Source organism: Schistocerca cancellata, chromosome 3 (genome assembly GCF_023864275.1).
Source record: "Schistocerca cancellata isolate TAMUIC-IGC-003103 chromosome 3, iqSchCanc2.1, whole genome shotgun sequence".
In the NCBI taxonomy this organism is placed as follows: domain Eukaryota; kingdom Metazoa; phylum Arthropoda; class Insecta; order Orthoptera; family Acrididae; genus Schistocerca; species Schistocerca cancellata.
In genome coordinates, this window is record NC_064628.1 from 631,082,184 (window position 1) to 631,109,482 (window position 27,299).

The 27,299-nt window shown below is 40.4% G+C and overlaps 1 protein-coding gene across 1 annotated transcript in view; it reads left to right on the forward strand.

Moving 5' to 3' along the window:
• LOC126175558 (85/88 kDa calcium-independent phospholipase A2-like) overlaps positions 1-27,299 on the forward strand; it is a 170,271-nt gene that overhangs the window by 111,244 nt on the left and 31,728 nt on the right. Inside the window, exons 8-9 of the mRNA XM_049922408.1 lie at positions 6,687-6,837; positions 14,512-14,697. Coding sequence (XP_049778365.1) covers positions 6,687-6,837; positions 14,512-14,697 — 337 coding nt within the window. The remainder of the gene's footprint in view (positions 1-6,686; positions 6,838-14,511; positions 14,698-27,299) is intronic.

Here is a 27,299-nt window from a genome sequence, read left to right on the forward strand (position 1 = left end):
GTACCTTCCTGCCCCTCCACAGGTCAAGTCTTGTGCACCACCCAGCACTGTTACACCCCCTACCACTTCTGAGATAGTGGCTCCAAAGCTGTCTCAGATCAAAAAATCAAAGTCGCAGTCCAAGAATCACCCCATGAAGGAGACAGTCGGCACACAGTCTGATGATGTCGATGTCATTCTATCTGATGGCACTCTCAAATCTTCTTCAGAGGCAGTGGAGGTTGATGTCGGACTGGGGCAATCGTCTCACCCCACACCCCAAAACTGGACCTCCACCAATTGTGGGGCCCAACTTCCCTGGCAGAAAGTCAGGATGAAAGTACTACCACCCTGATAGATAGTTCCCATTATATATTATACAGTGGAACATGAATGGATTCAGGACACATGTGGAGGGACTGAGACTCCTTGCACAGCAACATCCCCTGTGATTACGTTTACAGGAGACACATTTAAAAGCATCTGATGCTTCTGTACTAAGGGGATATACACTACCAGGTGTACCGGTATGAAAAGAGCATTTTTTTGTGAAAATGAAACACTAATTTTGAATTGAAAAGTAAAAACATTTCATTCAAAGTACTGACCATTGCTTTCTATACATTTTGACCACCTTTCTGGCAATTTTTGGACACCACGCCAATAGAAATGTTCATGTTTTGAAGCAAACGAATCAGACACCCAATTTTCGACTTCTTCGTAGGAATCGAAGTGTTCCTCAGTCAATGCGTGTCCCATTGATGAAAACAAATGGTAGGCGGAAGGGGCCAAGTCTTGTTCTACAGCGGGTGGGGTAGCAGCTCCCAGCCAAGTGTTTTGATTGTATCATGACCCAGTTTTGCTTTGTGTGCAGGTGCATTGTCATGTAAAAAAAATACTTTGCCATGTCTTCTGGCCCATTCTGGTCTTTTTTTGATCAATGCATAGTTCAAATTGATCATTTGTTGTCTGCAGCGATTATTATTCACAGTTTCACCAGGCTTTAGAAGCTTGCCGAATCGATCTGGTTTTGCAGTCGATGTTGATGGTTGTCCCGGATTAACCCATGATTTTTTCCCATTTAAGATTCTTAAAATAAATCCATTTTTCATCGCCAGTAACAATTTGATGCAAAATTGATTTTCTTTCATGTCTTTGAAGCAAAATTTGACATATGGTTTTTCGGTTTTGCATCTGTCTTTCATTCAGTACATGTGGCACCCATTTTCCACACATTTGGATCTTTCCCATAGCTTTCAAATGGTCAGAAATTGTTTGTTGTACAACATTTGCATTGCTGGCATTTGCTTCTGACTGAAAGTATCATCTTCCTCCAATACTGCTTGTAATTCGGCGTCTTCAAACTTTTTTGATGGTCCTCCACGTTCTTCATTTCTTACACAAAATCATTATTTCTGAACTGTTGAAACCATCTTTTGCATGTTGCTTTTGATAGAGCATGATCACCATATGCCTCGACAAGCATTCCATGCGACTTCGCAGCACTTTTTTCAAATGAAAACAAAAAATTAATGCTTTCCGCAAATCGTCACTTTCTGGTACAAGATTCGACTTTGTTAACATGATGAAAACATATGATTTTTGTTCCATGACTTGATGCATACTAAATATCTTTGACAGATGTCATACCAACCAAACAAAAAAAAAAAATGAAGGCTCGTTCACAACAAATGTTCCGTATCGACACATTTGTATCTTAACACTCATTTCATACCGGTACACCTGGTATATTGCAATGATGACCTGACTGGGGAAAGGGCCAAAGGATGGGTTGCTGTGTTTGTCAGTAAAAGGCACCACTCCTCTGCTCTTCCTCTGGATACTGACCTGCACACAGGTGCATTTGAAATTCATGCACATTGGAGGTTTACAATTCGCTCTCTTTATTTACCTCCACTGGATGCAGTACACTCTGAGGCTTTCACAGATCTAATGGAACAACTACCTCGACCATTTCTCCTCCTGAGAGACTTCAATGCCTGTCATGTCCTGTGGGGCTCAATCTCTTCTTGCCCTCGGGGTCGAGTCTTGGAGAGCCTACTGACATCTCGAGAGGTATGCATCATAAACACTGGTATTCTGACTCATTTATGTGCTGCTACTGGGTCATACTCACCCATTGACCTATCTCTTTGCTCTCCAGCCCTCGCCAACTCTGTTCACTGGTAGGTCATTGACGATATCCATTCCAGCGACCACTTCTCCATCTGAATTCATCTACTGGATGGTGTGTTGCTGGAACAGAAGCCACCATTATGGATGATAGACAGGGCTAACTGGATGCTGTTTGGCCAGTTGGCTGTGTTTGAACAGCGATACAGCATCCGGGAATGGGTGGATCACATCACACATATGATCCATCATGCTGCTGACCCATCCATACCAAAGTCTTTAGCCCTCTTAAGAGGCGACCTGTACCTTGGTGGAAAGACGAGTGCTATTCAGCCATCTAGGACAGACCTGCAGCTGTTATAAGATTTAAATGCCACCCAACAGCAGACAATCTCACCACCTTTCAAATCACGAGAACCAAGGCTCACTGTGTCATTAAGGAGAGCAAACAAAATCATGGCATGAGTTCCTGGACTCCATCAACCGTTCCACTTGTTCCACAAAAGTATGGGAAACCATCCGGAAGATTTCCAGTACACACAGCTGTTTACCAATAGCAGTAGTGCTGAAACAGGGGTGCCTCCGAACAACACCCAGAGACATTGTTCAGACGCTGGCTGAGCATTTTGCACAAACTACTGCCAATGCAAGCCAGGACCCGGTGTTTCGTCACTACATGCGACTGCAGAGAGGACAAAGTTGGACTTCAGGTCCAACAGTTCTGAGGCCTACAATTCCTCATTCTCGATGTGCGAGCTTGAATCGGCACTGACTGAGACTTATGACACTGCACCCTGTCACAACCACACCCAGTACTGCGCGCTTCAACATTTGCCAGTGACATCCAAGGAAAGTCTACTAGAATGTTTTAATCTAACACGGCAGACAGGCTATTTCCCCAGCTCATGGAGGGAGGCAATTCTGATCCCTCTCCTCAAGCCAGGAAAGGACCGCACATGCCCCAGTAGTTAACAGAGCATCGCCTTAACGAGCTGGTTGTTAGAGACCAGGCAACTACTTAGCCGCTCTCAGTGTGGATTCCGAAGATTTCGATCCACTGTCGACAACCTGACCATCCTGGAGCTATTCAGCAGGCTTTCCTCCATGAACATCACTGTATGGACATTTACTTTGATATAAGTAAGGCATATGATACTAATTGCAGACACTGTATTCTTGCACTACTATATCAATGGGGCTTTTATGGCCGCCACCTTATTTTCATTCGATCTTTCCTGTCTCAGCAGTTTTTTAGGATCTGAGTTGGTGACACACTGTCTGATCGATTTGAGCAGGAGAATGGTGTCCCTCAGAGCAGTGTTTTAAGTGTTACCCTGTTTGCCAAAGCCATCAGTTACAACTTACAGTCTGGCAGTTAGAGGAGTGGGCTGCAAAGATGGGTTTTCAGTTTTCTGCCGATAAGTGTGTGTGTTCAATTTAATCATTCTTGTCACCTTTTTAATTTGCATGCCTTAAAGATGGGGAACACCATCCTACAGTTTAGAGACACATTGCAGTTTCTGGGCCTCGTTTTTGACTCCAGGATGCCATGGTTGCTGCACCTGCAAGACTTGAAAGCCACAACCTAGAAGGCACTGAACATCCTCAAGTGCCTTAGCCACAGGTATTGGACAGCGGACAGGGCACATCTCCTCTAGTTTTATCAGGCTTTTGTGTGTTCGTGGCTGGACTACGGGTGCACAGTGTATGGTTCAGCAAGGCCCTTTTATTTGTGGATCTTTGACACTGACCACCATGAGGGGATTCGGCTGGCCATTGGTGCTTATCGGACCAGACCCAAACCTATCCTCTGTGCTGAGATGGGGGAACCGCCATTTACCATCTGGTGCCAGCTCGTGGTGAACCAAGCGTGTAAGTTCCTCGCAGCTCCAACTTCACCTGCACACCATACTGGAGAGCCTTTTTTCGAACCATCCATGAGCCACAATGCCATTTTGGATCTGTATGCAGCATGTGCTGGAGCCACTCAGTGTGGTGCCAGTCTGACCCCAAATCCATGGTTTTAGCCAGGCCCAGAGTGATTTTAGATTTGGTGCCTTACAGGAGAGATAGCACTCCTGCTTCCATTTTTAGTGCCTTATTTTCTGCCATCTTATCTGACCACCACAACCATGTAGCTGTTTTTATGGATGGGTCTAAGCAGGATGACTCCATTGGCTGCTCTGTCATTTTCCTGGATATTACCCTCAAGGTCAGACTGCCTCCCGAATTTACCATCTTTGACGCAGAATTACATGAGATCTTGTGGGCACTGGAGCAGATGAGACATTCTTTCAGTGTTAGATTTCTCGTCTGTTCAGATTATTTGAGTGCCCTTTACTCTCTCCAATGTTTGTAGCCAGCAGATAAAGTGATCCAGACTATTCAGGATGCCCTCCTCCAACTACAGCAACTGGGGAAAGAGGTGTCTTTCTGCTGGGTACCAGGGGACATGGGAATTGTGGGGAACGGAAGGGCAGATCGAGCTGCCAAGGAGACGAGTTGTGATCGTCAGGTCTTTCAGTGTGCTATCCCCCTGCATGCTCTCACCTTGCTGTTGAGGTATAAAGTCTTGTGTCGATGGGAAGACGAGTGGCTAGAAGTGACTGACGACAGCTCCATATCGTCAAGCCCACAACTCGGCTGTGGAGTACTTTCTTCCAGCCACGTCAATGGGATGAGGTCCTTCTTACTCATCTTCGCACGGGCCACAGCCCTATGACGCATAGAGTTTTTCCTCTAGTGAGAGGACCCTCCAGTGTGTGGTGCTTGTGGCATGCAGATCACTGTGCGCCACATTTTATTGGACTGCATTTTATTTACTGACTAGCGGAACATGGCAGATTTGCTGGCAGATCTGCAGTCTATTTTATGTACTGATCAAACGAATGTGGTTCGCGTTTTATAGTTTTGTGAATTGTCCAACGTATTTAACAAGATTTTGGGGAGGTGTCAACAGGATGACTGGCTCACCCAAGTTTTTTGTAAGTGGTCAGCCAGTCATATTTCCTTGTGCGTTTCTGTTAGCTCTCTGTGTTTTGTTTTCCCTCTGTTTTAATTCCTTGATTAGCTGTCTTCTCTCCTCATTGGGTTTAGTGCATGTGAGACAGAGTGGCTGTGTGGTCATTTGGAGTGCATGCTTGTACAACAATTTTATTTCTTCTCCACATTATTTGTTTTAGTAAGTGTCATGGTGCTGATAACCTCGCCGTTGGGCACCTGATCAAGGAGTCATCTTGAAGTCGCTGATTTAAGCTACGTGTAGTTCAATTGTGGTTCCTGGGTATAAGAGACATAATTGTATTTTAGTTGTAGCTTCTATCACATGCAGGTACACCTATTATCTGCTGGAAAATGTATGAGATAATAAACTAACATGTAGGTGACATATACAATAACTAAAATAGAATTATCAGACAGTGTAAAGTCCATGATGGAATAATGAGTCATATTCCCCATCAGGTTTCGACTACCTCTTGTTGTGCCCTGAAATGAGAAATGTTCCACCCACTATCCTTCCCACCCCTCCCACAGTGGGATACTGCCACCCACCAAACCTGCACAATACCCTCATCGATCCCTACACAACGGCGGCCGAAGTGGCCGTGCAGTTCTAGGCGCTGCAGTCTGGAACCGTGAGACTGCTACGGTCGCAGGTTCGAATCCTGCCTCGGGCATGGATGTGTGTGATGTCCTTATGTTAGTTAGGTTTAACTAGTTATAAGTTCTAGGGGACTAATGACCTCAGCAGTTGAGTCCCATAGCGCTCAGAGCCATTTGAACCATTTTTTGATCCCTACACAACCCCTACCCCGACCCGTTGCCTCATGGCTCATAGCCCTGTAACAGACCTGTCTCATATGTCCTCCCACCACCATCTTCTCCAGTCCAGCCACCAACATTACCTATCCAGTCAAAGGCAGGGCTACCTATGAAACCAATATCATGATCTACAAACTAGCTGCCACCATTGTGCTGTTTTCTATGTGGGCATGAGTAATAACAAGCAGTCTGTCCACATGAATGGTCACTGGCCAAAAAACAGCTGGGCCACCCAGCTACTGAGCACGCTGCATAACACAACATATTTCATTTCAGTGATTGCTTCACAGCCTGTACCATCTGCATCCTTCCTACCAATACCAGCTTTTCTGAATTGTGCAGATGGGAAATCTCCCTACAATATAACCTGTGTTCCCTTAACTCTCCACCTCATCCCTGTATGCTCCTGCAAGCAGTATTTTACTGTCCCCCACTGCTATCCTACTATCCCTCCCCCTCCCTGCCCCTACCTCCCTCTTACCCCTGACATGAAGATAGCCATCTAACTGAAAATAGTTGTGTACAAATAAATAATCCTCACACCACCGGAAGTTGTTTTTTTATTTATCAGTTATCATTAACAGTCATATTTTCAGTTCACTGTTCCCTTTCTACTGTTGTCATTACTTTGTCTCAAGCTTTTTTGTGTTTTGTGTCTATAATTTAATGTACAACTAATGTCATGTTCTCTGATTCATATTAAATACTTTTTTAATTTCCTATAACTGTGTATGTTGCACATTTGTTTATAGGAAGAAGCTTGAAAGAATGTTTAGCACTTTACCTGCGTATGAAGGACACTGCGTTTATGGGAATTCGACCGTACAGTAGTGAACCTCTTGAAAACATCCTAAAGGAATGCCTAGGCACAAATACTGTCATGGCAGATATTACTCATCCAAAGTATGTAAATGCTATTATCTGCAGTAAGTAACCTTGAATTAATATCAGATATTAAAAATTATTGCAGCAGGAACGGTACTATGTCTTGAAAATAGAGATTAATACTTTCATGTTGAAGTTGTGGGTTCTCTTTATCAGATGTGATTTTGATTTTAGATAGTATTAAATCATGTACTGTGTGACTGCTAATGAAACTTACTTCATATTCTTATCTTCTTCATTTGTTATTTTGTTAGTCTCAGATACATTTCATTCTGTGCTTGTATAGTACAAACTGTATTCATTCCTTAAAAGGAAGATTGGGGTCAAACACAAATGTGACGGGCATCTGTTTGAGCAATTGGAAATATTGACCACAGCCTCATGGCACATGTGTTCCTTTATGGAATTTGCTGTCAACTTTCCATTGCATTTCAAGGCTATTAGCAATATTTAAATATACAATACTTGAAGAAAAAATAGTTTTCAGTTCCCTCCAGTGAATCCAACTGTGACACAGGAAAGAGTGAGGTAGACAGTTATTACAGTTCTTAGCAATCTTCCTATGGACATAAAGTATCTGAACAACATCAGAAGTGTTTTTAAATGTAGATTGATGTTCACATCTACATCTACATTTATACTCCGCAAGCCACCCAACGGTGTGTGGCGGAGGGCACTTTACGTGCCACTGTCATTATCTCCCTTTCCTGTTCCAGTCGCGTATGGTTCGCGGGAAGAACGACTGTCTGAAAGCCTCTGTGCGCGCTCTAATCTCTCTAATTTTACATTCGTGATCTCCTCGGGAGGTATAAGTAGGGGGAAGCAATATATTCGATACCTCATCCAGAAACGCACCCTCTCGAAACCTGGCGAGCAAGCTACACCGCGATGCAGAGCGCCTCTCTTGCAGAGTCTGCCACTTGAGTTTGTTAAACATCTCCGTAACGCTATCACGGTTACCAAATAACCCTGTGACGAAACGCGCCGCTCTTCTTTGGATCTTCTCTATCTCCTCCGTCAACCCGATCTGGTACGGATCCCACACTGATGAGCAATACTCAAGTATAGGTCGAACGAGTGTTTTGTAAGCCACCTCCTTTGTTGATGGACTACATTTTCTAAGGACTCTCCCAATGAATCTCAACCTGGTACCCGCCTTACCAACAATTAATTTTATATGATCATTCCACTTCAAATCGTTCCGCACGCATACTCCCAGATATTTTACAGAAGTAACTGCTACCAGTGTTTGTTCCGCTATCATATAATCATACAATAAAGGATCCTTCTTTCTATGTATTCGCAATACATTACATTTGTCTATGTTAAGGGTCAGTTGCCACTCCCTGCACCAAGTGCCTATCCGCTGCAGATCTTCCTGCATTTCGCTACAATTTTCTAATGCTGCAACTTCTCTGTATACTACAGCATCATCCGCGAAAAGCCGCATGGAACTTCCGACACTATCTACTAGGTCATTTACTAGGCATGTTGTTTCTTTCTAATAATTCTTTTTTATACTATAAGGAATTCTTAAATAGAAATGAGTAGTCAGCTACAAACATGGAAATTGCTGCTGGTATATAGCAGTACAACACTTTAAACAATTCTGTTCAGTCTTTTGCATGATGTGTTCCTGATGACATTTAACATGAATATTATCACAGGAACATGGTACTATCTGATAAACATATTCTACTAACGTTTTTCCATATCTGTGTAGATTCCACATACTATAAAACACATACTTTGTAGTACTTGAACTGTTGTGCTTGTGTATTGCAGAAAGTAGTGAAGAGGACTTTTGTAGAGATGACATTGTTCCTCTGATCACATCATGCCACCTCAGCAAGATTGAACAAATGAATATCTTATGCACATCTTAAACAAATACGCATGGTTTAAGTTATTAGTCTGATATTAGTGCATTATTGAATTACATCACAATAGCAAAGGTCTGAGAATATTAGCAACCAATGATTGTTTAATATTGTATGTATTTATATTGAACTAAGAGAAGGATAGATTGCTACTCACCAAATAGAGGAAACGTTAAGTGTCAGACAGGCACAGTGAAATATTTTTGCCGTGTCTGCTTGTGACTTGACATCTCCACATATGATGAGTAACAATCTATCCTTTTCATAATACTGCCATTGAAATTTCCATATGTACAAGCAATATATCATAAGATATTTAAGAACCTTCCAGGAATGATAAATATGAAATAAAAGATAACTGCTGGTGATTGGCTTTGAACCACCCGCAGCATGGCAAGCAGTGATGCTGACCAATGCAGCACATGGATGGCACCAGAGATCATGGCATTGCTCCTTCTCCTTGAGAAACACTGTGACCTGCTGATACAGAAGTCCTCATTGCAGCCTCCTACAGCTCTCTGAATTTAGATCTTGTCACTTGTCTTCTGTGTCGTGGCACTGGTGGGTCCTCACATTCTGGTTATGTTGCTGAATTGTTTTCACTGTGATGAACATGGAAGGTAGCCCCTTCCATCGAAGCTTCATTATCATCGAGTGAGTCATTTGTTTCCATCAACCTCCCATTGTTGTTTGGCACCTCTGGAGTGTATTAGGGCTTCATATACAGGCCATGGATGATGTCGCTGGCTTTTGTTTCCTTGATGAATACTCATAATCCTCAACTTTGTATGTGATGTTCAACAAGCAACAAAGGATATGATACACCCAAAAGCAACACTTTAGTAGATTTCCCTATAGTCGCACTTTCCATATGGGCACAAAAATCCATACCATATCTGCCAGGATGTAACTCACTCACTAGTGCTTCATATTATAGTGCTCTTGGTTTTTGTACTGGGTGTCCAGGGTCTGTATCTGAGCCAGCTGCCTTGATTGTTCGGTCTTGGTGATAAGGTTTCGTGTAGTCATCCTGAGTATTGTCCAGTTGAAATGGGAAATTGTTATTGTTTCAGCCTTGTGACTATGGAGTAGAAAGGATTACTTGAAATCTGTGGTGTATTATTTTGCTGTGTTGTATTATTTTGCTGTGTTGTATTATTTTGCTGTGTTGTATTATTTTGCTGTGTTGTATGCAAATGTCACAGTGGACTGTATTATATCCCAGCCTCTCTCTTCAATATCCATGTACATCTACAGCGTGTCTCCCAACATCGTATTAAAGTGTTCTAAGAGGTTATTCATCAGTGGATTGTAGGTATTAGTCATCCAGTGGATGATGTTGCGACATGAATTCTTTTTTCCACGTATTTGATGCAGATTTAGAACACTCGATACAAAGACTATATCAGATCATGGAAATGTGGCACATGCCACTCAACTTGTGCAGAAAATTCAAGAGAGATTAATTATAGGCCTTGTACAGTAGAGGAAGACACGGAAATAATTGGAATAAATGATGACAGACACCTACTGATTTTAGAAGAAAATTATCAGATATACAAAAGAAAGGCAGAAAAGAAGCTACTACTAAATGACAAAGTGTATATGACTAACCATTCACTATTTACACTAATTGGTAATATAGTATACAAATATTCCAGTATATAACAACGATGACAAAATTTTAAAAAAAGTGAAAACTCTCTTTCTCACTTTCTCATGTGCCCACCAGACGTCGACACACTTACAGTGAAACAAAAAGCAACTATAAACAAAACCCGAGGAAGATGGCAACACTTACAAAAGCAAATGACACTCAGAACACAGAAAATGGCAGTTTAAGCATTATTTTAAAAAATGCTACGACTACACAAAAAATTGGAAGCTTTCAACCAGTTTTTCAAATGAGAGAAAGGTGCTGGGTGTACAATTAATGAATTATAGATTGATGTGTAAGTATAGTTCTATTTTATTATAGAAACTTCCATGAACTGTTGTAATTATGTTACCTATATATGACAGACCGTGTGAGCATTAATGTTCTCAATGAAGTTTTTCCTATCCGGGTGATTTCCAAGAATGGAGCGGTTGCTTGCCCCCTCCATTCACCTGACCTTACAGCTTGTATTTTGTTCTTATGGGGTTACCTTATGCCAAAGTGTATGAAGAAATATCTCATAACACTGGTGATCTCAAAGCAAGAATCCGGCTGGAAATCAAGAGAATTCCTCAGGGTATGCTCCGTCATGTGATGGACAGCTTCGGAAATCACCTGCGAGAATGCCATGATTGAGAAGGATGTTATCTTGTTGATGTTATTTTTGAACAATGAAAAAAATATGTTGATGTTTCTTAAATGCTTTTTAATGTAGAATAAGATTGTATGAATAAAATTTTGATATCTGCATTCATGTTTATTTTACACTCATTTAAAAAATGAAGATTTGACTGTCGGACCCTGTATAAGAAAAAAATAAGAATAATGTGTGCTGCTCACTTACGATCATCTTGTAGACATCTATTTAAGGAGTTGGGCATTCTGACTACTGCTTCACAGTATATTTGTTCCCTCATGAAGTTTGTTGTAAATAATCCACTACATTTCAAAAGGAACAATGATGGACATAATTAAAATACCAGAATTACTAGTGACATTCATTATTCTGCATTAAGGTTGTGTTTAGAATGAAAAGGAGTGCTTAATGCTGCTCCAAAGTCTCCAAAGTTTTTGATCACTTACCCAGTGATATAAGATGCCTGACAAACAGCAAAGTAAAAAATGAAAGCAAACTGAGAAGGTTTCTCCTTGACAACACTTCCCATTCCATAGAAGAATTTCTGTTACTGTAATGTGTGAAAGGTGGTGGATGGGAATTACCAACTCACATCTGTTTTTAAAAAAGGAAAAGAAAGAAAAGTAGAATGAGGAGGGGGGGGGGGGGGGCGAGAGAGAGAGAGATTATAAATGTCAGCGTGTAGCCATGTTTACTAATTGATTTGCAATGTGAATGTAAAATGATTAATTCTACATTACAATTTATCATGCAAAATGATCCATGTAATACGAAACTAACTGCATGCAGTGGAGTGTGCGCAACTGATCTTGCTGTTATGTGTGTTTAGTTGCACAATGTTGTGTGCTGTTATGTTGATATTTATTTGTGTTCTTATATCAGCCTGTGATATCTTAATCATCATCCAATCCAGCCTTGCTGTTGACCATAGAGTAGGTTGTGAAGTAAGTTTATTTGCAAATCCTCGAGATGCTACTGAATGTTTCACTTTGATCTTGTCTCTTTGCTTATTTTCTGCTGTTGGATTTGTAGGCAATTGCTAAGGTATTGTCACTCACAGAATTCTGCTAGATAAATTGAAGTTTTATGGTACTGATGGTATAGCCAACCAATGGATAATGTCATATCTAGCCTGAGAATGGAAGTTTTTCACTTAGTTTTTATGTTTTGACTTTCATCTAATAGTGCCATTAAATGGAATCCGTTTTATACTAGCAAAGAGTGCTGTGACAGAACAAAACCAAAGATATTTTTCAGTCTCCAAACCTGCTGACATTACGTTTTGTCTGTCTCACAGCTGCATTTCGAAAACTGCAAATTCACTTTGGAAAGTACATAGTTTTGTGAAATTTAGTATTAAAACATGTACAGCTTTTCCTCTCTTTTCTTTCCTGTTATGCACTATATGCATATGAACTCTGCGTCCCACTCATTAACTGTGCACATAGATTGCTGAACACTAGTCCCAATCTGAAGATTTTTTAGTAATAGCACACCACATATTTATAAATTTTTTGGAGGATAAGAATGCATTATAAAAAGGCAGTGAAATGAAAACATGATACATGGAAAAAAGTTTGTAAACTGTTTATTATTTGAAAAGCAGTGAACTTAACTCTTAACACATTCATCCCAGTGTGAGACAAGATGGTCAGTGCCTTAATGAAAAATGTTTGCAATTGCCTATGGAATGGGCGAGCACAAGTTGCCCAGAATGTGTTGACTATGCTGGAAATGTTTCGCAGGGAAGCCCTTACACATCCTCCATACATTCCCGATCTCTCCATTCAGTTTCCATATTTTTTGTGCCCTGAAGAAACGCATTTGTGGCTGCCGATTTGATTTGGATGAAAGTGTACGCACCTGCATATAGTTGGTTCTGTAAGCAACTGAAAATATTTTTCCATGACATTGGCCATGTTGTCTCACTTGGGATAAATGTGTTAACAGCCAGAGTGCTTACGTTTGAGTCTCATTTCCATTTGACTGCCCGTTATAGACATTGTCAGTGCTTATTCAATGTGTAATATATCCTTCCTTACTAGCAGAATAAAAAGTGAAAGAAATACTAAATCTGCTAAAAAGAATGCAATGCATTAAGATAGGGTTGCTTCAGAAAAGGCACATCACAAATGCAAAGACATGATGCGATTACTACATTAACATGCATCAAATTGGAATTTATGATCATATATTGTATTTCATCAGCTTCATTGCACTTTCTGTACCATTGCTCTTTATCTGTGCTTTTTGATGGATCATGCTCTGGTGGCTGTTGCACATCATTGTTTAAAAGCATCTTGATCGTGAAAATGCTGTAATGATTTCCACATAAAAGAGGTAATGAGTATTGAATGGGACTTCATAAAAAAGAATGCACAGGTTCAATTTTGTATGTACACGACACAAAAAGTTATTGATAATTGTGCTATCAAACAATATGTGCACAGTCCTGATATATTGATTTGTTACATAGAACTCCAACAACAAAATTAATCTATTCTTGGCAAAGGAATTCTGAAAATGATTGCATGCATATTTAACAAAAAAAGATTATTATTATTATTATTATTATTATTCAATAAATGAGAAAGTACGTAGAGCACAATATACATACTTTCAACCATTTTGCAAGCAACAGTCAAAGTGAGTACAATAGGAAGAAGTCCTCACTTCCCAACTTTTGTCTGAGAAAAAATTAAAGGAGATTTAAAAATTATCCTTGAAATTTCTTTTGTACACAGCCTGTGGGCTATAACCAATATTAGTTCTCTTATACATTACGTTATATTCATTTTCCAGCACATGGTTGTCTTACAGCGTAATTATTCCATCACATGATGATGATGATGATGATGATGATGATGGTGACGATGGTGATGATAATATGTCTTTTACAAGATCTGTTTGAAGTGATACATAAATTATGTTTACTTTCTTGTCAGCTGCTACCTGTATTAACTATGCTGAGAAATACAATACTTTTAATATTGCGTTGTGTTTGTGTGTGTGGCTTGTACAACATACCTATAAAATAATTATACCATACAGATGAGATTAAGGAAATAAAGTATTTATGTTATTAGGGAAAAAACTATGGATTGTATTAAATCAGTTGGTTTTCACTCTTAAACTCCTATTACATTTGTGCATTCTCCTTTTTGTACATCCAAGCACTTTTTCCTTAAGATCTATATTTAGGATTCTGTTTTTTTTTTTTTATTTACTAGTAAAGAAAAGTAACAGTAGTATTTTCAGGGACTGTAGTATGTTATTTTATTTCAAAGGAGAGCACATCTCTGACTTCCTAATAAATTAAATAAATAATGAGTGCATTACTGCCGACTGAATAATATAACTAAATTTCAGAAATAAGTAAACATTGTGAGGTTAAATATAATTTGCCAATGACATCAAAAATAAAAAGTATTTTCTGCTTATTTTGTCCATGTAGCCCAGTGTTTCAGACAACTCGGACAGAAATTCCAAAAACAAAATCTTTCTCTGGATGGTTACAGACTCTTCATTACGGGTGTTTTGGCAGATAGAAAGCCAGTTGATCTTCATATCTTCCGAAATTATGAGTCTCCAAGCAGTATCCTGGGTGTTCAACATACAGGCTTCTTCTTGGCTCCTCCAATACCTGAAGAACAACTTGTGTGGATGGCAGCACGCGCAACTGGAGCAGCACCATCATACTTTAGGTTAGTTGTGTCAGTTGTTATATTTTAGCAGAGGCAAACTTTTTTTTTTTTTTTTTTTTTTTTTTCAATAACTTTGATTCTCAGTTAATGGTAAAATGATAAGGAGATGGAGTGGCTGTCCAGTACTTTCTCTCAGGAAGTGAAATTCCATGATTGCTGTCAGACATTTTTGAAAGTGAAATAACAATTCCAAGCTTTCAGACCTGTTAGTTTCTTCCACAGAGAGGAAAAAGGTATAGGGTTGAGGAGGAGCAGCAAGTTACTTAGCACCTAAGTTGAGAGTGGGCCACCAGTTGCGAGAATGAGATGAGACAGACATGAAAGAGGAGCCATCTGAGAGTGTGGGAGGTGAAAAAGTATGTTGGTAATCACTGTTCCAGCTTCATTCCTGAGTTGGTAGGAGAAAGAGTGAGAAATAAAGATGGACTGAGAGGAAGAGAAATGATAAATGGAATGGATAGTGAAATTAATACCAAGGAGGAGGTAGGTGATAAGAAGGGGGAGAAGAGAGATATATGAGAGGGGGAGAGAAGGATAAAGGAAAAAATGTAAAAAGTACAGTAGATAAGGATGTTTTTTAAAAAAACAGATGGAAAGGAGAAAATGTAGATGTTTTCAAGGAGGGTTGCAGGATGCAACAGTATGTTGGAGAGCAAGTTCCTATCTCCAGAATTCAGGGATACTAGTGTTGGGTGGATGGGAGGACTGAAATGGTCCATCTGGTGTAGCAGGCACTCATGTCCATTGAGTCACATGGGAGAGCATGCACAGTAACAGGTTATTTGTACCTAAGGCAGGCAGTTCTTTTGTATCTGTTTATGCACTCAGTTTGCCATATACTGTATTGGCTCAGATATAAGCTGCAGCCAAAAGAATTTTTTTAAAGGGGGGGGGGGGAGGGGGGAAGAAATTTGTCACATTACATATTTACAAAAACTGTTCACAATATGGTGATTCTTAATTACATTTTTTATGTTATAATGTAGATAAGTTACTCGCAATACCATCCTGCTAGTCACTGCCTGGGCATATGTCACTACTCACTTCAATACCAATATTTGTTTCACCTCTGTCTGAATTTTCATCACTCTGCCCCCAAAATATGTTGCCCTCACTACCACTACAGAGCTCTTCTTCAACATTTTGATTATAGACTCTGGTGATGTTTTGTGCCATGAAGAATGCACTTACACATAAGGTTGACAGATGGCTTTTCAGTATTACCAGATGGAGTGAGAGCATGACCCCCTTGTAAAAGCTAATCAAATAATGTTTTTGGAAATGATCTTTCAGTTGGCATTGTTGTGATATCAAGCACCTGCAGTTTAGAAGTCATACCTCCAGGTATAATGAGTAGGTCTGCCTCTGATGCAACGGCTTCATTCTTCATTTCGGGTATAAGGTCACCTGAAATGTGTACAACATTAGCGTAACTTCTTGCTGAGCAGTGTGCCAGACCTATGATTCCAAACAGCTAGCTAGTCCATTATTAATTCAGTTGTCATCCAGCCTTTTTCTTGAGCACAAGTCACTAAACCTTCAGAAAAATATGCTTTAGGCAAATATATATGCTTCAGAGTGGCAATAGGCAGCAGCTTTCCTTCCTCTGCATTAACTGGTAATATCGAAGTAATTATTATTATTTTTTTTTTCAGTTGTTCTTAATGTGACACTTTTTGCCCCCTTGAAGTCCACTGTCTTGTTGCTTGGCATGTCCAAAAGGAGGGATGCCAATCTGGTGTAGAGGGTATGAGTATAACATTACATGCCACTGGAAGTTGTTGAGAGTCTTGGTAAAATATTTTAGTAGTCTTTGTGCTAATAAACTACTTCTTCAAATAGTGGGACAACTTCTGTGCATAAATCTGCATCACAATCTGATATCCCCAAATACTGTCTGACGTATGTTCTTCGCAATTTCCAAAGCTTTTACTTGAATTCTTTGTCGTGAGTTAGGTACCTTGCATTTCCTCTAATCTTGTGTAAAGGAAAGAACTCTCACGATATTTTCCAGCTTTGTGCCACATACATGGTTCTTTGATGAAACATCAGTTTCCAGTTTATACTCCAATGCAGTCAGATGCCACGCGTTAGATTCATCCATGTCACACATTTTGTCGGCTTCTCTATTAGATGGCTCTTCAAATTACAAAAATCTGTGGATTTTAAGTTTGCGTCATAACTGTGCTGAGTTCTGAAGTTTGTTGATGATTTTCTATTGATGTTATTCATTGGTGAAAATAAAATTTCCTCTTTAATTACGGAAAAAAATGTGCCTGCCCTGTCATGTAAAATAACAGAACTGTGGACACAGAAATAATCACCACCTAAGTGAAATGCCAATAATTAAAGACAGTTATATATTTTTTTGCCGTATGTACATTGATTAATTTCTAAACACTATTACTTGGTTATTTGAATTTATGGGACAGTCACTGCAGTTGAAGTTTCTTTGATACAAAATAAATGTAGTATTTGTAGTGTTGTACAGATACGACATGCCCTAATTTATGTGACCAAATTTTTAAGAAAAAGTGCAGCTTATATTTGGTCTAGTATGGTATAAAGAAATGCAGTGGATACACATTTACTGATAAACGACAAGGATGTTTCGTATGTTGCTATGCCTTTGATGGTGTAGGATTTGATGATATCACTGGCATAAGTGATAGGGGGTGGATATATGGGACAGTTTTACAATAAAAAACATGGTATGAGTAGGAACTTGGTTGGATATTAGCCTGGGAACATCATATGGCTTGACAAGGATGTTAAAGAGGTTAGAGGGTAGCAGAAGGCGACAATGGGTGGTGAGGGAAGGGTATCAGGTAAAGGCCTTCATTTGAGTGAGTGATATCCTTTGCAAGGTAATGTATTGAAACATTTGATGCCAGTGTAACTCTTTTTTTTTAAAGAAGAAGAAGAAGAAGAAGAAGATGAAGAGAGACTGTGTTAGTCAGAGGTGAGGGAAAAGCTTCTCCATCTCTTCTCACTTTGGTTCTCCCCAATTTCCCCGAAATCACTTAAGCTGAATGCCGGACTGGTTTCTTTGAAACAACATGGGAAATTTTATTCTCTATCCATCCCCAGTCAGAGCTAATAATTTCCAATCACATTTTCATCAACAGGGCATTAAACCCTACTCTTGCTTTCTTTTCCTTTGGTTTTAGGATAGGTGTGCAAGAACAAAGCCTGAGGGAGGTTGGTATAGACGTTGAGAGATTTGGTGTGGAGCAGATACATTTGCTGTAGTTGTACTGTAGAGAAGGAGCAGTTGATGTGGCAGCTTTTGAAGTTGAGGTGTTATTGCTTTTTGATTGGTTTAAAAAGGATTGACTTTTGGATATGAGTTTCAATGAGATGGAGTTTAATATCAAGGAAGACATTGGATTTGAGTTGGGAAAATGAGGCTAAAGTGTCGCAGGAAGTAGAGCTGTTCATCACCAAGGCTATTTTTTATGTCTCTTTGTAACTCTTTCTCCCCTTGAGACTCAAGTATATGGATCTCGAGTTGGGAGCTTAATAACAGTAGGTAGTCCTCTGTTTCAAAAGATAAATAAATTTCTTCAGAAAATAAGGAATGGTGACCCCGCCCCCACACACAATGCTTTTCCTACAACAGGCATGTCTTGCATTTCAGTGTATTCAGATTCTCTTTACAGAAAATTGTTGTCACCAAGTGATTAGCATAAGTGGAATACAAAATACAAACTGTATCTTTCGATAGACAGACAAGTACAGTACTAACAAATTGCTTACAAACAATGATGATTTCACTGGTCTAATAAAATATGTTGATAAAATATATTGATAAAATGGGGCCAGCTTATCGTAATTGCTGCTCTTCAATTAAACTACTGCATTGTCTGGCATTGTGAAGGTTTGCTGCAAATGTACTGCATTGTTACAATACCCTTCAGTTTCTCATGAATTGAAGAAACAACACTTTTACATAAATATCGGAAATATATTAAAATGTTGAAATATGAATGTTTGCCTCTCATCATTCAGGCCAAAAAGACAGCATTGTCACCATTCATAATTTGTGATGCTGCAAGAAGTCTGATAAGAAAGAGAGATACTGGCTTTAATGAAACAGTGAGGGTGGTTCATGTGTTGTAAGTTGTGTCTGTGTCATTCAGTCACTACAAGTATTCCTCACATGCTCACTACAGGTAGGTCTCCCTCATTTTTGGGTCTGAGTAACCTTTATTAACCTTCCTCATCCATCCTCTCTCCTCCCAAAGGAAGGAACTGTTTGTTCCAAAAACTAGGATAATGTGTGTAATTTTATACATGTCTATTGTCAGTACCAACATTTCTTTAAAAGGCAGGTATTGACCAGCAACTGTATTTCATAATTTTATATATTCAACATCTCATGTGTTGCCCAAGTATTGTTGCTGGACCTTGCCTTTTTCCTTATTTGATCATTTCATCTCTGAAAGCTACTAATCCATCTTCTGTTGCATGCTTCTCCCCTATTTTCACCCAGTCATTGCTCAGTGATTCCTTTGAAACTCTCAGCAATCTCAGAGTCCACATGTGCCTCTGGATAAATTTTGCAGTTCAAAATCTCTCTGTCACCATTATATAATCTATCAGAAACCTTCCAGTGTCTCCAGCTCTTTTCCACAAACGTAACCTCCTTCCATAATTCTTAAACAAAGTGTTAGCAATGTTTATATACTGCTGTCTGCAAAATTGTACCAGGTTGCTACCCTTTTTGTTCTTTTCCCCCCAGTCCACATTCACCTACTGTTTTCCCTTCCCTTTGTTTGCCTGCTACTGAATTCTTGCCTTCCATCTCAACTACATTTTCTACTCGTTGTTGTGGTCTCCAGTCTGAGGACTGGATTATGCGGCTCTTCGTCCTGTACAAGCTGCTTTATCTCCGAATAACCACTGCAACCCACATCCATGTGAACTTGCTTCTGTACTTATCTCCTACCCTCCCTCTGTAATTATTACATCCCACCCCCTCCCACCCATCCACCCTCTCTCCCCTCTCACACTTCCTTCAAATTTTAAGCTGATGATTCCTTGATGTTTCGGAATGTATCCTATTGACTGATCCCTTCTTTTAGTCAAGCTAAGTGACATATTTCTTTTCTCCCAAATTCTATTCAGTGCCTCCTTATTATTTATGTGATCAGCCTATCTAATCTTCAGCATTCTTCTGTAGTATCACATTTTAAAAGATTCTGTTACCTTCTTGACTGAATTGTTTAGTGTCCACATTTCACTTCCATACCATGCTACATTCCAAGCAAATACCTTCAGAAAAGGCTTCCTAACACTTAAATTTATATTTTTTGTTAACAGATTTCTTTATTTCAGAATCACTTTCCTTGCCATTGTCAATCTAGATTTTATATCCCCTCTACTTCAACCATCATGAGCTATTTTACAGCCCATATAGCAAAACTCACCTACTACCTTTAGAATCTCGTTTTGTAATCTAATTCCCTCTGATCGTCTGATTTAATTCGACTACAGTCCTTTACCATTATTTTGGTTTTGTTAATGTCATTCTTCTATCCTCATTGACCATTCCGTTCAGCTGCACTTCCAAGTCCTTTCCTGCCTATAATCCCCCCTCTCTTTGCTTCTTCCATCTAAACGTCCACATTAAATAATGCCCAGTCCAAGTAATTAATAAGCAGTATTTTATGAAGATTTAAGAGGAGCAAAGATTACAATAAACTTTCAAGTTTACTTTGCTTGGCATGTTGAGATAGCTCAGGTTCTTCGTGTGTAGGGGGTCTGATTCTTGAAGTTGAAAATTTAACATCAGGTCCTCACAGTTAGTTGAACTAGATAAACTGGAAGATTGTTGTTGCAGAATTTTGTATGTAAATATATTTTCCACTGACTTTCTTAAATTATAGTATATCATATAGTATTTTGATTTTTCACATTAACAAAGACAAAATTACATTGTTCACACCTATTATACAAAAATAAATCTGATCGCATCACAGGCCAGCTTACAACTCTCACACTGTGCGGAAAAAACAATACTCCAAAGGGTTTACATCTTTCCTTAACAAATGAATTCCTACTAGTTTTCATTACATTATTTATTTTAATTATCATAACTTTCAGAACTAGTACCTATCGATTATAACATTGAAACTAAAATATTTTATAAAATAATTCCTTTTTATAAGTTTTAGCTTGAAATAGAACATACCGTGTATAAAATTATATGCAGATTCTCAGAAAAGCAACTGAGGTAACCTTTTCAAAATTCGAAAAATAATACCGGTATCGACAACTACTGTTGTAGTACTGAAGTAATGTTAGAGGAGGCTGTCACATTACTTGTCTGTGACAGAATTACAATGTCATTAGTTTTTTTATTTTTCTACCTGAACTTTAATTCCTTCTCCAAATTTTTCTTTGGCTTTTTTACTGATCCCTCTATGACATACATCACGAATGTAGGAAAAGATAGATTGCTACTTACTGTAAAGATGAGACTTTTAGTTGCAGACAGGCACAAATAAAATACATTAACACATGAGATTTCAGCCACAGCCTTCATCAGAAAAAGAAAGAGAAACACACACCATTCATTCACACAAGCAAGCACACCTCATGTGCACATGACCTTCAACTCCAGCAGCTTGGACCAGAATGCAGCTATCATGTGGAATGGAAGCAGCAGCCTGAAGGGGGCAGAGAAGGGGAAGGGATAGCATTGTATGAGTGGAAGGGAGAAGAGTGTAATTTGGCAGAATGTGCAGGGACTAGAATGCCAACAGGCACAGCCTCAGGAGGTTATGGGGTAAGAAGGTGGGGGAAAACGGAGCAAAAAGGAGAGGAGCTGGGAAAGATCGAAGTGTGCGTTGGCAAATGGTGGCAAACAAAGAGTGTGGGAGACAAGAATGAGTAGGAGGCGATCCAACAGAGAGGATGGTAACTGTTGGTGGAGGGTGTGGTGACAGCATGTTACCGTATGTTCAGGCTGGGATAGATATGGGATCAGAGACTTTGTTGTAAGGATAACTTCCATCTGTGAAGTTCAGTAAAGCTAGTGGTGAAGGGGAGGATACAAATGGCTTGGATAGTGAAACAACCATTGAAATCAAGCATGTTATGTCACACTGTGTGTTGTGCCACAGGTAGGCTACTTTGCTCTTGACTTTGGGGGCCCTCCTATGCCAGCCTGTTCATGGGCCATTTAGAGGAGGCTTCTTAGCCTCCCAAAACACTGAAACCCTAGTGTGGTTCTGGTTCACTAATGATATTTTCATGATCTGGCAGTGAACATTCACCCTGCTGGACAGCTCCTAGATTGTTATACCAATATAAAAAGCTATGCAGTGATTGCCACAAAACTGGTATATGACATGACTGCATACACAGCTGGCCCAGCTCTTGATGGGGTAGGATAAGCCTGTGACAGGACTGGAATACGAAGTGTTGGGTGGTTAGATTGGACATGTCTTGCACCTGTATCTTCCACTGAGTAATGATTCCTGTGGCAAAGGGATGCGATTGGGAGTAGCATAGGGATGGACTAGGATATTGTGAAGGTGGGTGGGTGACAGCCCACCACTTTAGGAGGGATGGGACGGATGTCGTGAGGTGTGTCCCCTCATTTCAGGGCACAATGATAGGTAATCAAAGCCCTGATGATGAATGATGTGGTTCTGTCATTCCAGTCTGGGAGTGGTGTTGGGTGACAAAGGGGACACTCCTTTGTGACTGGTTCTTGGGGGGAGGGGGGGTTTGAGGATTGGATGTGTGATGAGAAATGGCACAGATGATCTGTTTGCTGACAGGGCCAGTGAAGGCCTTGGTGAGACCCTCAGCATACTGGTCAGGAGAGTTTTTGTCATTGCAGATACAACATCCACAGGCGGACAGGCTGTAGGGTAAGGATTTTTGGGTGTGAAAGGGATAACTACCGTCAAAATACAGGTAGTGTTCATGGTTAGTGGGTTTAATGTGGACAGAGGTGGAGAAGGAGCCATCAAAGAGGAGGAGGTCAACATCTAGGAAGGTGGCACATTGGCTTGAGGAGGAACAGGGGATTGGATGGTGGTATGGACTGAGTGAGGCAAAGTACGATGTTGGAATTCGGGTGGTTTGATTGAGAGATTGGCGGGAAAGAAGTGATTCCATAGCAAGGATTGGAAGAAGGAGGGTGGGGGGTCTTTGACAAGTCCAGCATGGTTAAATTTGGGTGTAAGGCTAAAGCTGAGGTCTTTGGATAGGACTAAACTTCTGTGGAACTGAGGTTTTGGTGGAAAGGTTAACAAGAATATTACAGGAATATTTTGGCCCTAGATTTGGTGGAGTGTTGGTAGGGAGTTTTTAGGGTTGTGGCAAGTTGAAAAGGCCAGCTAGGCAGAGTTAGGTGCTATGAGGGATGGAGGAGGAGGAACACTTGGATATGGGTTGGATAATGGTGCTACAAGGCAGCAGGAGGATATCAACAGGTTGGAAAACTTATGGAGGTGATATCCGTACAGCTCCTCCAGGTGCTGGAGTGCAAGGGATTCGCTTTCAGGGCTGTGATATGTATAATGCAGGGATTGCACATTAGCAGTATCTTGCGGAGGGAACAGAGGTGGTTCCGGAACGACTGTGCCATGAAGATGCATTTTTGTAGTTCTATGTTTATGAAGGCCAGGGACGGCAGAATCTGAAAAGATGAAGGTCATTGTGAAGGGAGGGGTGGGGTAAAGAGAAAGGAATTTTTATGGTTGGGCCATTGTGGTGGGGGGGGGGGGGGGGGAGGAAGGGGAGTTCCATGGTTTAGGCAACATTTAAGAAATAGGATGTGTGATGGGGGTTAAGCCAGGGAAAGGGATACTTTTCTGAACTGGTGCAGAAAGATGGAACAGGGGTCTACTGTGGCAGGGATGGTGTAAAAGAAACAGGGATGATGAAGAAATGAGCCAAGTAGGTGTTGATGGTTGTGAGAGGAACCAGATAAGAGAAAAGACACATAAAACAAATGCAGAGAACTTGACAAATAAACATAAATATGCACAAATACATAAAAATATGCACAAAGAATTCTCTATTCCTGTAATTAATCCTGGTCTCAAAGTACAATAACGTACTGTGTCCACACCCAACTGTTTCCACCCAATTTGCCATATCTCCCCTCCCCCCCCCCCCCCCCCCCACCTCTCATATCCCACCCTCTCCATTTGCTGCCGTCCGCCAATAAATATATCTGCCCATCTTTCTCTGCTCCTCTCCTCTCCTTTCTCACTCCTTTCTTCCCCACCCGCCTGCCCCACAACCTACTGACACTGAATTTGTTGGCATTCTGGTCCTTGCACACTCTGCCAGACAGCATTTGTCTCTCCCCACCCATACACTACTATCCCTTCCCCTTCCCCACCCTCTTCAGATTTCTGCTTGCACCCCACATGATGATTGCATTCTGGCCCGAGATACTGGTGTTGGTGATTGTCCATGCGTGATATATGCTTGCTTGTGTGTATGAAAGGGGTGTGTTTCTCTTTTGCCGACAAAGGCCATGGTCAAAAGCTTTATGTAATGGTCTTTTAATCATGCCTGTCTGCAACGTAGTGTGTCTTCTTTGCGATAACTATCAATCCATCTTTTCCTATATTATTGATATTCCTACCTGGAGTTTCCATTGTTTAATTATATTTATTGCTATTGAATGCCACTTCATCCCTCATCATGATGTAATTTAGAGTGTTATTTTCCACACCTGCCTGTGCCACACGAACTTTTGATCCTAGATCTAACCCATACCCTTCCCTCTCTTGTACCTTAGCGCAACGCACACGTACACCCATACCTCATCCATTCCTTTTCCCCCCATTTCTATATGTTCATAACATATTTGTGTACATTGTTACATATTTTCATGGAGCCTCACACATTTTTGAATACTTTTATGTATTTGTGGATATCTTCATCTATCTGTGCGTATTTTTGTGGACCTATTCATGTTTTTGCTTGTCTTTACGTATTTCTTACACATATTTTTTCTCTTATCCAGTTTCCCTTACAACCATCTAACACATTCTTTTGCCCATTTCAGCATCATTCCTGTTTCCCCTATTCCATCCCTGTCACAGTGGACCCTTGTCCCATATTACTGCAACCAGTTCAAGCAAGTATCTCTTTCCCTGGCCAAATCCCCCCTGCTTTACAGCCAAACCCTAAATATTCCTTTCTCTGGCTCCACCCCTCCTTTCACAATGACCTTCACCTTTCCAGACGCTGTTAGTTGCTGGTCCTCACAAACCTGGTACTACAAAAACATACTTCTATGGCACAGGCATCCCAGAACCACCTCTGCACACTCCACAAGCTACTGCTAATGAGTAATCCCTGCTTCATACATTACACCTCTGAAATCAAATCCCTTGCTCTCCAGCATCTGGAGGAGCATTACAGACACCACCTCCATAAGTTATCCAGCCTGCAGACATCCTACTGTCACCTTGGTGCACCACTAATCCAACCCCGATTATACTCACAGTGTTCCTCCTCCTCCATCCCTCACAGCACCTAACTCTGCCTAGCTGACCTTTTCAACTTGCTACAACCCCCAAAACTCCCTACCAACACTCCACCAAATCTAGGGCCAAAATATTCCTGTAATATTCCTGTTAACCTTTCCACCAAAACCTCAGTTCCACAGAAGTTTAGTCCTATCCAAAGACCTCAGCTTTAGCCTTACACCCAAATTTAACCATGCTGGACTTGTCAAAGACCCCCCCCCCCCTCCTTCTTCCAATCCTTGCTATGGAATCACTTCTTTCCCGCCAATCTCTCAATCAAACCACCCGAATTCCAACATCGTACTTTGCCTCACTCAGTCCATACCACCATCCAGTGGTGATCCTTCCTGTCTCCAACTTAACCACCCTCTGGTCACCTTCCAGGAATTCCTTACCTCCAATTTGGCCTCAACATCCTCCTCCAGGTCCCTTCCTCAGAACACCAACCTTTCAGAAGGAGAAAAAATAGCCATACACAACCTCATAACAAACCCTGACCTAGTCATACTACCAGCAGAAAAAAGTTTCACCACTGTTGTTATGAATCACAGTGACTAACTGCCAGAAGGATCTGCTAATTACCTGCTTTCTTCACCTATAAATGCTGCAAGAGTGATCCCATCCCAGATGTCCAACACAACCTCCAACCCCTGCTCAAAGCCTTAGGCCCTTCCCAGAACCTCTCCCCTGAATCCATTTCCCTCCTCACCGATATGACACCTTGCACACCCACTTTCTACTTGCTTCCAAAAAGCCATAAATCCAACAATCCTGGATGCCCCATTGTGGCTAGTTTTAGTGCAAACACTAAAAGAATTCCATCTTCTGTTGACCAACATCTCCAACCAAGTGCCCTTAATCTAGCCACCCACATGAAAGATACCAACCACTTCTTTCAGTGACTCTCCACCATCCCCATCCCTTTACCTCCTGGATACTTACTCTTCACTGTTTGTGCCACCCTTTTATACACCAACATCCCCCATGCTGTGGTCTTACCACTATTGAACACTACTTTTCCCATCATCCTTCAGACTCCAAACCCAGTACCTCATACACCTTACTCACTTCATGCTAACTCACAACCAATTCTCCTTCAAAAGAAATGTAGTTCTTTTAATTCATTCTTATATTCATGAAATTTCTCACTACATATGATTTATTAACAACAGTTGGTTTTCATTTTTCATTTGTTTGTGATTAACATATTTATCATAAACAGAACTGGAACGTAGTTTATGTGATTTAACACTCAGCTCCAGTCACTCAGAAATTTTTTGGCCCAGAAAATCAGTCATTTACTTAAAATGTTACTTTAACAGTTGTGGTTGATATACCTCAAAGGGTAATACTTACTAAAAAGACGAGTCTCTAAAATATTACAAATTTTATATAAATGGTGACATAAAGTAAAAGCCCTGATCACATAATAAACATATTGACATGTTATGGCAGAATAGGCAACAAAATATAGTTTTTTCATCAGACAACAGATATTGCAGGCAAAGCTGTAATGCTCATTGGCCTATCACAGAATTGACAATGCTATTTCCTCGGTGAAGTGTCTGAAGGCAGGATCACAGGCTATGTTTGTTGCCAATTGGCAGAAGGCCAGAGTGCTGCATGTCCACAGCTGACTGCAGCCGGAGGTCACAGATTAGCTCCTACTGTTCTACTAATGAAATTTATTTCTACTGTAGGGATACCTCTTATAAGCGGAATAAATAAATGAAATGACAGGAAACCAACAGTGATAAACATTTCTTGTGATTTAGTGTGTGGACGCAAGTTGTTTAGCCATAAAAGCTTCCTGATAAACTATCAGATTTATGCAGTCATGTAGCTTACATGGTCATCATCCTCCATGCTCTCTATTCTGCAGAGCATTTGATATGGATTATGGTAGTAAAAAAATCTCCACATGCAGATATATCTCTAAGAAACTCTCACATTCTTCTCAACGTCTTTGAATTTAATCAGTGCATTTCCTTTCAAATGTTACATATCTTGCATGAATATAGCTATAAATAAACAATAGTTATCAAGCAGAAGCCAATTGGTTTTGAGTTTGATGTCCTATAGAAAATTTGG